The 13579-nt window shown below is 42.3% G+C and overlaps 1 protein-coding gene across 2 annotated transcripts in view; it reads left to right on the plus strand.

Annotated features, from left to right (window-relative positions):
- The window catches only part of IGF1 (insulin like growth factor 1), a 195728-nt gene that overhangs the window by 21283 nt on the left and 160866 nt on the right, over positions 1-13579 (plus strand). For both annotated transcript variants that reach the window (XM_069764266.1, XM_069764265.1), the window contains one exon: positions 7049-7205. In XM_069764266.1, coding sequence (XP_069620367.1) covers positions 7055-7205 — 151 coding nt within the window. In that variant the 5' untranslated portion in view covers positions 7049-7054. The remainder of the gene's footprint in view (positions 1-7048; positions 7206-13579) is intronic.

The raw sequence follows: 13579 nt of genomic DNA on the forward strand, positions 1-13579 counted from the left end.
CTCAAAATGTTGGAATATATGTAGACCGGATCCTCAGACCCTTTGTGCTCTCTTTGCCCTCGTACGTGAGGGATACTCTCCATCTCTTGGGTATGTTGGAGGATGTTGTTGTGGAGCCTTGTGTGAAATTGGCCTCCATTGATGTAGAGGCACTCTACAGCAGCATCCCCCACGATGTTGGTATGAGAGCTATAGAGCACTTTCTTAAAACAAGGGCTGTCGAATGTGGGGAACACAATTTATTTGTTAAGCAGCTTCTTCTTTTCACACTCTCCCATAATTATTTTATCTTCAATGGGAAGTACTTCCACCAGCTCAGGGGCACGGCAATGGGGAGCCCCTGTGCCCCCACTTATGCCAATCTGTTCCTGGGCTGGTGGGAGGAAACCCATATTTTTCCTGAGGAAGAGAAGTGGTGGCAGCCATATATCTGCCTCTGGGCCAGATACATTGACGATATTCTAGTGTTGTGGTCTGGCCCAGGGGCGGAGTTTGACAAATTTATAGAAGAGATTAACATCAACAATATAGGGATGAGGTTCACGTCCGACATTCAGGAACAGAGTATCGCTTTTCTAGACCTGAAAATCACCAAAAATGAAAAGGGGGGGATCAGTACATGTACGTACCGTAAACCCACTGCAACAAACAGCCTGTTGCAGTGGCAGAGCCATCATCCTACCCCTCTTAAACGTGGTATACCTAGGGGGCAGTTTCTTCGTATTAGAAGGAACTGCTCTGATATAGATACGTTTAAACATCAAGCCAGTGAATTACATCAGAGGTTTAGAGAGAGGGGGTACCCCACGGACATTTTGGCCAGGTCCTATAATGAGGCACTTGGGAGGGATAGATCCTTGCTGTTGAGAACGAGGGAGACTTCTAGAATATCTCCTGACCCCGTTAGACTCATAGGGACATTTGATAGTCAATCTGAAAGAATATTTCAAATCATGAGAAGACACTGGGGGATACTTCGAGCGGATCCATACCTGAAGGATGTTGTTCCATCTACACCCAGTATCACTTACAGGAGAGGGAGGTCAATTGGGGATAGGCTAGTGCATAGCCTCTATCAAAAACCACAGGGCACAGGAACATGGCTAGAGAGAAAACCTCTGGGTTTCTTTAGGTGTGGTAATTGCTCCAAATGCCAATATGCCAAGCAAACAAAACAGTTTACCAGTGCTGCTACTGGTAGAACTTTTGATATTAGGGACTTTGGCAATTGTAAGTCCACTGGAGTTGTATATAAGATCACTTGCCCCTGCCCCCTAGATTATATTGGAAAGACTACTAGGGAACTTAGAACTAGATTTGGAGAACATCTGGGGGACATCAGGCATAGGAGGGACACTCCTGTTGCTCGCCATGTCAACCTAGTACATGGAGGGAACCTGGATGGGATTACCTTTTGTATGATAGAACTCCTACAACCTAGGATTAGAGGTGGAGATTTTGACAAGGCCCTCCTAAAACGGGAAGCGGAGTGGATTTTTCGCATGCAGTCAGTCTCCCCGAGAGGCCTAAACGAATCCCTTACGTTTACCTGTTTCCTATAAAGTATGCATCTCTGTTATTCTGTCTAGTCCTTTTCTTGCACTGTGTTTTTAGCAAATGAAGATATTGGGAACCGTAGTCGGAACCGCCATATACACTGCATACTGTTTTTGATGCAGTAGTCAATTTTGACCCTATACTATATCTTTATTATTGTTCAACTCCCTTTATCTATTTATGTATTTTTTCTATGTTTCTTTCATACTAGTTCTATATGGACATCTATATTTAACCCTATTACTGCAACAATACGGTCCTCCGTTTATCTTTAGGTGTGTTTAACATATGATGCTGGATAGAATGCTAACCGTGCCGCTGCATGTGATTATATGGTTACTCTATGTGTTTTGGCGGCTGTTTATATATTAGATTTTTACTTCTGGGGCTCTTTTGGCCTTTTAGCAATCTACCGTGCCTTCTTTCTAAATTGGCAGGAGGCGCATATGTTACCCGTGACTGTTTATATCAAATATTTGCTGCCATTATATGGTGGCCTTTTTTGTTATACCCCAATTTATGTATATATTTATTCAGGTTGCAGGCACTTTGGGTCCCATACGCGTGCGCATTGTGCTGCCTTGCCTGTCTCATTTCATTGCGCAGGCGCCCTCTGGCTATGTCACTGCGCAGGTGCGACTCCACTCATTCATCTGATGGATGCGCACTTCCGCCGTTGTGCGCTCCAAGCGTGCGTTCCACTTTGGTGCCGGCGCTTCCTTATGCGCGCGGTCTGCGCATGCGGGCTTCGCACGGTGAGTCCTTACTATGGCGGCCCCCATCGCGCCACGTGTATCCTCACGCCGATATGGAGGATGCCATATAGATTAGACATGGTATGTACTGTTTACTTACATTATGATCCGGTTAGCCGTGGGTGAGGGAACCACATGCTCTTATGGACAATTCTTAAATTATCGATCCAATTTATGGATCGGATTATCTGTACCCGGTGTTGTTTTGTCAATTGGGGGTGGGTCTCCACTGGCGAGTCATTACTGGCCGGTGGATCTCATCTTTTACTATAAAATCCCTCCCCCTGTGGGATTTACTCAGGCCTGCCCAAGCATCATGGCGCCTGCATCCATTACATATGCCTCCTGATATCTCTGCCTCCTGAGGAACCGTCTTGCGGGGAAACGCGTCGGGGCGATTACCTGGCAGCTAAGTTGATTTGGCCTATGTCCTTCTCTAGCTGTCCTGTATATCATGTACACCAATATGCTGAGGCTGTGCATTGCTGATATATTGATCTGTCTTCAGTCTGGTGCTTAGACATGGAATAGATTTTTTCTATTGTGCTGTGTGACAATATTATTGTTTTTCATGTCAGCTACATATGATTGCTATGTCACACCATCTATCATCTACCATGATACTATTGGCACATACTATCTCAGGCTGTGTAAAAAGGGTCTGTTATTAACAGTCTGCTGACATACACCATATCAGGCTATTCTGAGGATATTTTACCTACCCCAGTTATCAGTATTATTTTTGTTGTAGTCTGTAACCTCTTGAGTGCTGGCTATATTTGTTTATTTCAGTTTTTTTTCTTAGCCGGCACACTATGAGTATAGCTCTTATGTGATGGTACCATGGCTTGTATGCAGCACACATAAGTAGCTTTGTTACTGTATGCTATACCAACACTGGGGTTATTTATTATTTGTTTATTTTTTTGTGCACCTTAGTTTATCTCTCCAGCCCTTCCTTCATTTCTTTCAATAGCTTATTGTTTTCCCACCTGTAGCTCGCTAGATATTTATCAGGGTGAGTCTGGGTCAGCCGGCGTTGAGTGGGGGCGCCAAATCGATCTATTAGGGTGCCAACCTCCACTGGTAGGTAGGGATGGTAGCTAAGTGCAGGGCTATTTGACAGGTTAGGTGCACATCTGGATCCTGTTGTTTATTTATGATTGTTCTCCACTGGGAATTGTTTTTTTTAATATATATATATATATATATATATATATATATATATATATATATATATATAAATAAATTGATGTTTTAAGGGATTATATGTTACACAATTGATTATTTTTCCCTAGGTTGCTTATATTCTTTCTTTGTACGTTTAGGGGTGTGTTTGGATTAGGGTTTCAGTTATAATTGTGGGGTTTCCACTGTTTAGGCACATCAGGGGCTCTCCAAACGCGACATGGCGTCCGATCTCAATTCCAGCCAATTCTGCGTTGAAAAAGTAAAACAGTGCTTCTTCCCTTCCGAGCTCTCCCGTGTGCCCAAACAGGGGTTTACCCCAACATATGGGGTATCAGCGTACTCAGGACAAATAGGACAACAATTTCTCCTGTTACCCTTGGGAAAATACAAAACTGGGGGCTAAAAAACTATTGTTGTGGGAAAAAAAAGATTTTTTATTTTCACAGCTCTGCGTTATAAACTGTAGTGAAACACTTGGGGGTTCAAAGTTCTCACAACACATCTAGATTAGTTCCCTGGGGGTCTAGTTTCCAATATGGGGTCACTTGTGGGGGGTTTCTACTGTTTAGGTACATTAGGGGTTCTGCAAACGCATTGTGATGCCTGCAGACCATTCCATCTAAGTCTGCATTCCAAATGGCGCTCCTTCCCTTCCGAGCTCTGCCATGTGCCCAAACGGTGGTTCCCCCCAACATATGGGGTATCAGCGTACTCAGGACAAATTGGACAACAACTTTTGGGGTCGAATTTCTCCTCTTACCCTCGGGAAAATACAAAACTGGGGCTAAAAAATAATTTTGGGGGGAAAGATTTTTTTTTTAATTTTCACGGCTCTGCGTTACAAACTGTAGTGAAACACTTGGGGGTTCAAAGCTATCACAACATATCTAGATGAGTTCCTTAGGGGGTCTAGTTTCCAAAATGGTGTCACTTGTGGGAGGTTTCTACTGTTTAGGTACATTAGGGGCTCTGCAAATGCAATGTGACACCTGCAGACCATTCCATTTAAGTCCTCATTCCAAATGGAGCTCCTTCCCTTCCGAGCCCTCCTATGCGCCTAAACAGTGGTCCCCCCCCACATATGGGGTATCAGCGCACTCAGGACAAATTGGACAACAAATTGTGGGGGTCCAATTTCTCATGTTACCCTCGGGAAAATACAAAACTGGGGGCTAAAAAATAATTTTTGTGGGAAAAAAATTTTGTTTTATTTTTACGGCTCTCCATTATAAACTTCTGTGAAGCCCTTGGTGGGTCAAAGCGCTCAGCACACATCTAGATAAGTTCCTAAGGGGGTCTACTTTCCAAAATGGTGTCACTTGTGGGGGGTTTCTACTGTTTAGGTACATTAGGGGCTCTGCAAACGCAATGTGACACCTGCAGACCATTCCATCTAAGTCTGCATTCAAATGGCACTCCTTCCCTTCCGAGCCCTCCCATGTGCCCAAACAGTGGTTCCCCCCACATATGGTGTATCATCGCACTCAGGACAAATTGGGCAACAAATTTTGGGGTCAAATTTCTCCTGTTACCCTCGGGAAAATACAAAACTGGGGGCTAAAAAATAATTTTTGTGGGAAAAAAATTTTGTTTTATTTTTACGGCTCTGCATTATAAACTTCTGTGAATCACTTGGTGGGTCAAAGTGCTCACCACACCTCTAGATAAGTTCCTTAGGGGGTCTACTTTCCAAAATGGTGTCACTTGTGGGGGGTTTCAATGTTTAGGCACATCAGTGGCTCTTCAAACGCAACATGGCGTCCCATCTCAATTCCTGTCAATTTTGCATTGAAAAATCAAACGGCACTCCTTCCCTTCCGAGCTCTCCCATCCGCCCAAACAGTGGTTTATCGCCACATATGGGCTATCAGCGTACTCAGGACAAATTGTACAACAATTTTTGGGGTCCAATTTCTTCTCTTACCCTTGGGAAAATAAAAAATTGGGGGCGAAAAGATAATTTTTGTGAAAAAATATGATTTTTTATTTTTACGGTTCTACATTATAAACTTCTGTGAAGCACTTGGTGGGTCAAAGTGCTCACCACACCTCTAGATAAGTTCCTTAGGGGGTCTACTTTCCAAAATGATGTCACTTGTGGGGGGTTTCAATGTTTAGGCACATCAGGGGCTCTCCAAACGAAACATGGCGTCCCATCTCAATTCCAGTCAATTTTGCATTGAAAAGTCATATGGCGCTCCTTCGCTTCCGAGCTCTGCCATGCGCCCAAACAGTGGTTTACCCCCACATGTGGGGTATTGGCGTACTCAGGACAAATTGTACAACAAAGTTTGGGGTCCATTTTCTCCTGTTACCCTTGGTAAAATAAAACAAATTGGAGCTGAATTAAATTTTTTGTGAAAAAAAGTTAAATGTTCATTTTTATTTAAACATTCAAAAAATTCCTGTGAAGCACCAGAAGGGTTAATAAACTTCTTGAATATGGTTTTGAGCACCTTGAGGGGTGTAGTTTTTAGAATGGTGTCACACTTGGGTATTTTCTATCATATAGACCCCTCAAAATGACTTCAAATGAGATGTGGTCCCTAAAAAAAAATGATGTTGTAGAAATGAGAAATTGCTGGTCAACTTTTAACCCTTATAACGCCCTAACAAAAAAAAATTTTGCTTCCAAAATTGTGCTGATGTAAAGTAGACATGTGGGAAATGTTACTTATTAAGTATTTTGTGTGACATATCTCTGTGATTTAATTGCATAAAAATTCAAATTTGGAAAATTGCGAAATTTTCATAATTTTCGCCAAATTTCCGTTTTTTTCACAAATAAACGCAGGTACTATCAAAGAATTTTTACCATTGTCATGAAGTACAATATGTCACGAGAAAACAATGTCAGAATCACTGGGATCCGTTGAAGCGTTCCAGAGTTATAACCTCATAAATGGACAGTGGTCAGAATTGTAAAAATTGGCCCGGTCATTAACGTGCAAACCACCCTTGGGGGTAAAGGGGTGAAAAGAGCATGTTAGAGAGGCAGAGTCACTCAGAAGCAAAGATGGTCAGACATTCGCCAAACTGTAAGCATCTGCATTTAAGATTGTTCCTCATGGTAAAATTACAAAGATCTTGAATATCCCACCATCTACAGCACATGACATCATCAAAAGATTCAGAGATTCTGATGAAATCCTTGTGTACAAAGGACAAAACTGATGGTCAATATCGGATGCTCATGATTTACGAGCCCCCAAGCCGTGCTACATTACAAACAGACATGTTTGTGTCACGTAAATTACTGCAGGGGCTTGGGAATACTACCAGAAATAATCGTTTGCGAGCACAGTTTGCTGTGCAATTGAGAAATGCAAGTTAAAGCTTTATTGTATAAACATACACAGCTTTAAGTTGAGATTACCATTTCTGTTAGCTGTAGTGCACAACTGGCAGATATATAGACCCAAATTCTATTGGTTTCATTTTGTTGTCATTCAAGGGATAAATGCTTTACAATCATACTATACACTATTCTGAATTATAATAAATATCACTAATGTTATGTAATTTTTTTTATTATTATTTTCCAGGTCAAGATGCACACAATGTCCTATCTTCATCTCTTCTATCTTGGTATATGTCTACTCACTTTAACCCACTCAGCCACTGCAGGCCAAGAGACACTTTGCGGTGCTGAGTTAGTAGATGCTCTTCAGTTTGTGTGCGGAGACAGGGGCTTCTTTTTCAGTAAGTTTTTATATTGATGTTTTAATATTTATTTATTAACTGATGACCTCCTGAACTTATGTGGCCCAATTAAAAGGACTGTCTACTTGGAAAAGCACTTTTTATAGGAAGTAAAATGCTGTTGAGTTTTCCAGCAACTATTTATAAGGCTCGTATTGGTGAGAATGCTGAGCTGGGTATAGTCTATATCACTGATTGGCAGCTTCCTGTGTACACGATGTATAGTCAGCAAGCTGCCAATCAGTGGTGGAGGCTGGGTTACACAGATTAGACTAATCATGCAGTGATAATCTCTTGCCCATAAAACTCTGATTGTACTGAAACCACAGCAAACTGTGGGCAAGTGACACATTCCAGCAATCAGGCTGTCTGCCCCTACATTATGCTGCTCTCTGATTAAATAGCAAAGATCTGCTGACAGATTCACTTTAAGCATTCTAATTTGATCTCCATTTACTTTATTGTGCTGGCACTCTTAGTAAATTGGATGTTCACTCCCACACACACACACACAATATTCATTTGGCATACTCTGGTTATTTCACTGTAAAAGGAAAACATAGTAGCTTTCTTATGCAGGGCATAATAAAAGAAAAAACATGTGTACCTTACCTTATAAGTTTATATTTCAATGAAAGCTTGTGGTTAACATATTTCACTGTATGGTGGAATATGTTGCAAAAATCAGTGGAGAGTATATTTTAGGGGAGCTTCCCAACTTATTCCTCCAACATACTATAGGCTGAAATGAGAGGTGAATAGAGCCAAACCTATAGGGAAACCTTGCAAGCACTTTTCATTCCTGTTGGCTCAGTGGTTAGCATTTCAGCTTTGCAGCGCTGGGGTCCTGGGTTCAAATCCCACCAATGACAACATCTGGAAGGTGTTCGTATGTTCTCCCCGTGTTTGTGTGGGTTTCCTCCCACACTCCTAAGACATACTGATTAGAAATTTAGATTGTGAGCCCCAATGGGGACAGCGATGATAATGTGTGTAAAGCCCTGTGGAATTAATGGTGCTATATACACACGTGGTCAAAATTTTTGGTACCCCTCATTTAATGACAGAAAAACCCACAATGGTCACAGAAATAATTTGAATCTAACAAAAGTAATAATAAAGAAAAAAAACTATGAAAATGAACAAATGAAAGACAGACATTGCTTTTCAACCATGCTTCCACAGAATTAAAAAAAAAATAAAACTCATGAAATAGGCCCGGACATAAATAATGGTACCCCTGAAAATAATGTGACAAAAGGGACCTGTTAAATCAAGGTGTGTCCACTAACTAGAATCACAGGTATCTACAATCTTGGAATGAGTGAGTGGGCCTGTATATAGGGCTACAGATACTCACTGTGCTGTTTGGTGACATGGTGTGTATCACACGCAACATGGACCGGAGGAAGTGAAGGAAAGAGTTGTCTCCCATCTCCAAGCAGCTTGATGTACCTGTGACTACAGTTGTACATATTATTCAGAATTTTAACCCCTTCGCGCCACGCGCCGTACTAGTACTGCGCTGCCGGCACTGAATTTGTGCCAGCAGCAGTACTAGTACCGCGCACCGATCACCGCGGTCTCGCGCTGAGCGCCGCGGTGATCGGGTGCGGGTGTCAGCTGTATATGACAGCTGACACCCCGCAGCAATGCCCACGATCGGCGCTATCACCGATCGCGGGCATTTAACCCCTCTGATGCCGCTGTCAGTAGTGACAGCGGCATAGAGGGGGATCGCGCAGGGACGGGGGCTCCCTGCGCTCTCCCACCAGAGCAACGCAATGAGATCGCGTTGCTCTGGTGACCCGGAAGGAGTCCCCAGATCCAAGATGGCCGCCGGACTCCTTCCGGGTCATGAAATGACCTGGCTAGCCGGCGCCTGCTGAGAGCAGGCGCTGGAAAGCCAGCTAAACTGCCTGTCAGATCGTTGATCTGACAGTGTGCTATGCACAGTGTCAGATCAACGATCTGATCTAATACAGAGATGTCCCACCCTGGGACAATGTTAGAAAGTTAAAAAAAAAAAAATAGAATGTGTAAAAAAAAAAAAAAAATCCCCAAATTAAAAAAAAAAAAACATTTCCCAATAAATCCATTTATTTATGTAAATTAAAAAAAAACAATAAATGTACACATATTTGGTATCGCCGCATCCGTAACGACCCGCTCTATAAAACTATCCCTCTAGTTAACCCCTTCAGTGAACACCGCAAAAAAAAAAAAAAAAAAAACAAGGCAAAAAACATTGCTTTATTATCATACAGGCGAACAAAAAGTGGAATAACACGCGATCAAAATGACGGATATAAATAACCATGGTACCGCTGAAAACGTCATCTTGTCCCGCAAAAAAAAAAGCCACCATACAGCATCATCAGCAGAAAAATAAAAAAGTTATAGCTCTCAGAATAATGCGATGCAAAAACAATTATTTTTTTATATAAAATAGTTTTTATTGTGTAAAAGCGCCAAAACATAAAAAAAATTACATAAATGAGGTATCGCTGTAATCGTACTGACCTGAAGAATAAAACTGCTTTATCCATTTTACCACACGTGGAACGGTATAAACGCCCCTCCTAAAAGAAATTCAGGAATTGCTGGTTTTAGTTCATTCCGCCTCCCAAAAATCAGAATAAAAAGCGATCAAAAAATGTCATCTGCCCGAAAATGTGACTAATAAAAACGTCAACTCATCCCGCAAAAAACAAGACCTCATATGACTCTGTGGGCCAAAATATGGATAAATTATAGCTCTCAAAATGTGGTGATGCAAAAACTATTTTTTGCAATAAAAAGCGTCTTTTAGTGTGTGACAGCTGCCAATCATAAAAATCCGCCAAAAAAACGCTATAAAAGTAAATCAAACCCCCCTTCATCACCCCCTTAGTTAGGGAAAAATAATAAAATGTAAAAAAATGTATTTATTTCCATTTTCCCATTAGGGCTAGGGTTAGGGCTGGGGTTAGGGCTAGGGTTAGGGCTAGGGTTAGGGCTAGGGTTAGGGTTAGGGCTAGGGTTAGGGTTGGGGTTAGGGTTTCAGTTATAATTGGGGGTTTCCACTGTTTAGGCACATCAGGGGCTCTCCAAACGCGACATGGCGTCCGATCTCAATTCCAGCCAAGTCTGCTTTGAAAAAGTAAAACAGGGCTCCTTCCCTTCCGAGTTCTCCTGTGTGCCCAAACAGTGGTTCCCCCCAACATATGGGGTATCAGCGTTCTCAGGACAAGTTGGATAACAACTTTTGGGGTCCAATTTGTCCTGTTACCCTTGGGAAAATAAAGACATAGGGGATAAAATATCATTTTCGTGGAAAAAAAATATTTTCTATTTTCACGGCTCTGCGTTATAAACTGTAGTGAAACACTTGTTGGTTCAAAGCTCTCACAACACATCTAGATAAGTTCCTTGGGGGGTCTAGTTTCCAATATGGGGTCACTTGTGGGGGGTTTCTACTGTTTAGGTACATCAGGGGCTCTGCAAATGCAACATGACGCCTGCAGACCAATCCATCTAAGTCTGCATTTCAAATGGCGCTCCTTCCCTTCCGAGCTCTGCCGTGCACCCAAACAGTGGTTCCCCCCAACATATGGGGTATCAGCGTTCTCAGGACAAGTTGGACAACAACTTTTGGGGTCCAATTTATCCTGTTACCCTTGGGAAAATAAAAAATTTGGGGCAAAAAGATCATTTTTTGTGAAAATTAATATAAATTTTTTTTTTACGGCTCTACATTATAAACTTCTGTGAAGCACTTGGAGGTTCAAAGTGCTCACCACACATCTAGATTAGTTCCTTAGGGGGTCTACTTTCCAAAATGGTGTCACTTGTGGGGGTTTCCACTGTTTAGGTACATCAGGGGCTCTCCAATCGTGACATGGGCTCCGATCTCAATTCCAGCAAATCTTGCATTGAAAAGTCAAATGGCGCTCCTTCCCTTCCGAGCTCTGCCATGTGCCCAAACAGTGGTTTACCCCCACATATGGGGTACCGGCGTACTCAGGACAAATTGTACAACGACTTTTGTGGTCCAATTTCTCCTGTTACCCTTGGTAAAATGAAACAAATTGGACCTGAAGTAAAAATTTTGTGAAAAAAAAGTTAAATGTTCAATTTTTTTAAACATTCAAAAAATTCCTGTGAAGCACCTGAAGGGTTAATAAACTTTTTGAATGTGGTTTTGAGTACCTTGAGGGGTGCAGTTTTTAGAATGGTGTCACTTTTGGGCATTTTCTGTCATATAGACCCCTCAAAGTCACTTCAAGTGTGAGGTGGTCCGTAAAAAAATGGTTTTGCAAATTTTGTTGCAAAAATGAGAAATCGCTGGTCAACTTTTAACCCTTATAACGTCCTAACAAAAAAAAATTATGTTTCCAAAATTGTGCTGATGTAAAGCAGACATGTGGGAAATGTTGTTTATTAACTACTAGATTGTGGCCCGATTCTAACGCATCGGGTATTCTAGAATATGCATGTCCCTGTAATATATGGACAATGATGATTCCAGAATTCGCGGCAGACTGTGCCCGTCGCTGATTGGTCGAGGCAACCTTTATGACATCATCGTCGCCATGGCAACCATTATGACATCATCGTCGCTGTGCCCGTTGCTGATTGGTCGAGGCCTGGCGGCCTCGACCAATCAGAGACGCGGGATTTCTACGTCGATGCTGTGCCGGTCTCTGATTGGTCGAGGCCTGGCGGCCTCGACCAATCAGAGAGCCGGGATTTCCAGGACAGACAGACAGACAGACAGACAGACGGAAAAACCCTTAGACAATTATATATATAGATATTATGTGATATAACTCTCTAATTTAAGGGCATAAATACTAAGAGTTTGAAAATTGCTAAATTTTCATAATTTCCGTCAAATTTTTGTTTTTTTCACAAATAAATGCAAGTCATATCGAAGAAGTTTTACCACTATCATGAAGTACAATATGTCACGAGAAAACAGTGTCAGAATCACCAGGATCCGTTGAAGTGTTTCAGAGTTATGACCTCATAAAGTGACAGTGGTCAGAATTGTAAAAATTGGCCCTGTCACTTAGGTGAAAACAGGCTTTGGGGTGAAGGGGTTAAGATCCATGGCACTGTAGGCCACCTCCCTTGTTATGGCCGCAGGAGGAAAATTGATGACAAATCAAAGAGACGGATAATACGAATGGTAACAAAAGAGCCCATAAAAGCTTCTAAACAGATTAAAGGTGAACTTCAAGTTCAAGGAACATCAGTATCAGATCGCACCATCCGTCATTGTATGAACCAAAGTGGACTTCATGGGAGACGACCAAGGAGGACACCATTGTTGAAAAAAAATCATAAAAAGCCAGACTGGAATTTGCCAAGCTACATATTGACAAGCCACGAGGCTTCTTGGAGAATGTCCTATGAGCAGATGAGACACAAATGTAACTTTTTTGGCAAGGCACATCAGCTCTATGTTCACAGACGAAAAATGAAGCATATCAAGAAAAGAACACTGTCCCTACTGTGAAACATGAAGGAGGCTCTGTTATGTTCTGGGGCTGCTTTGCTGCATGTGGCACAGGGTGTCTAGAATCTGTGCAGGGTACAATAAAATATCAAGACTATCAAGGGATTCTAGAGAGAAGTGTGCTGCCCAGTGTCAGAAAGCTTGGTCTCAGTCGCAGTTCATGGGTCTTGCAACAGGATAATGACTCAAAACACACAGCTAAAAACACCCAAGAATGGCTAAGAGGAAAACATTGGACTAATCTGAAGTGGCCTTCTATGAGCTCTGACCTAAATCCTATTGTGCATCTTTGGAAACAGCTGAAACATGCCGTCTGGACAAGGCAACCTTCAGGCTATATGCAAAGGTTCAGGATTTTTAGCGGTTTTTTTGGCCGTTTTCCGCCAAAAAAACGCTAAAAAAACCTGCATACCCATCCCATCATTTTTAATGCATTCCGCATTTTTTGTGCACATGCTGTGTTTTTTCCCACAACGTAATCGCAGTCCGGAAAAAAATGCAGCATGTTCATTCTTTGTGCGGAATCATGGGGCTATGCCCACCATGCGGGAAGTAAGCGGATCATGTGCGGTTGGTACCCAGAGTGGAGGAGAGGAGACTCTCCTCCAGGCCCTGGGAATCATATACCTGTTAAAAAAAAGAATTAAAATAAAAAATCATGATATTCTTACCTTCCGGCGGCCCTCGCAGCCTTCCCGCTCCTCGCGATGCTCCCGTTCCCAGTAATGGCTTGCGACAATGACATGTGATGACTAGGGTTGAGCGAAACGGGTCGTTCAATTTCAAAAGTCTCCGACTTTTGGCAAAGTCGGGTTTCATGAAACCCGATCCGACCCCTGTGCGGGGTCGGCCATGCGGTACGCGACTTTCG

The sequence above is a fragment of the Ranitomeya imitator genome, chromosome 4, assembly GCF_032444005.1.
Source record: "Ranitomeya imitator isolate aRanImi1 chromosome 4, aRanImi1.pri, whole genome shotgun sequence".
NCBI lineage: Eukaryota > Metazoa > Chordata > Amphibia > Anura > Dendrobatidae > Ranitomeya > Ranitomeya imitator.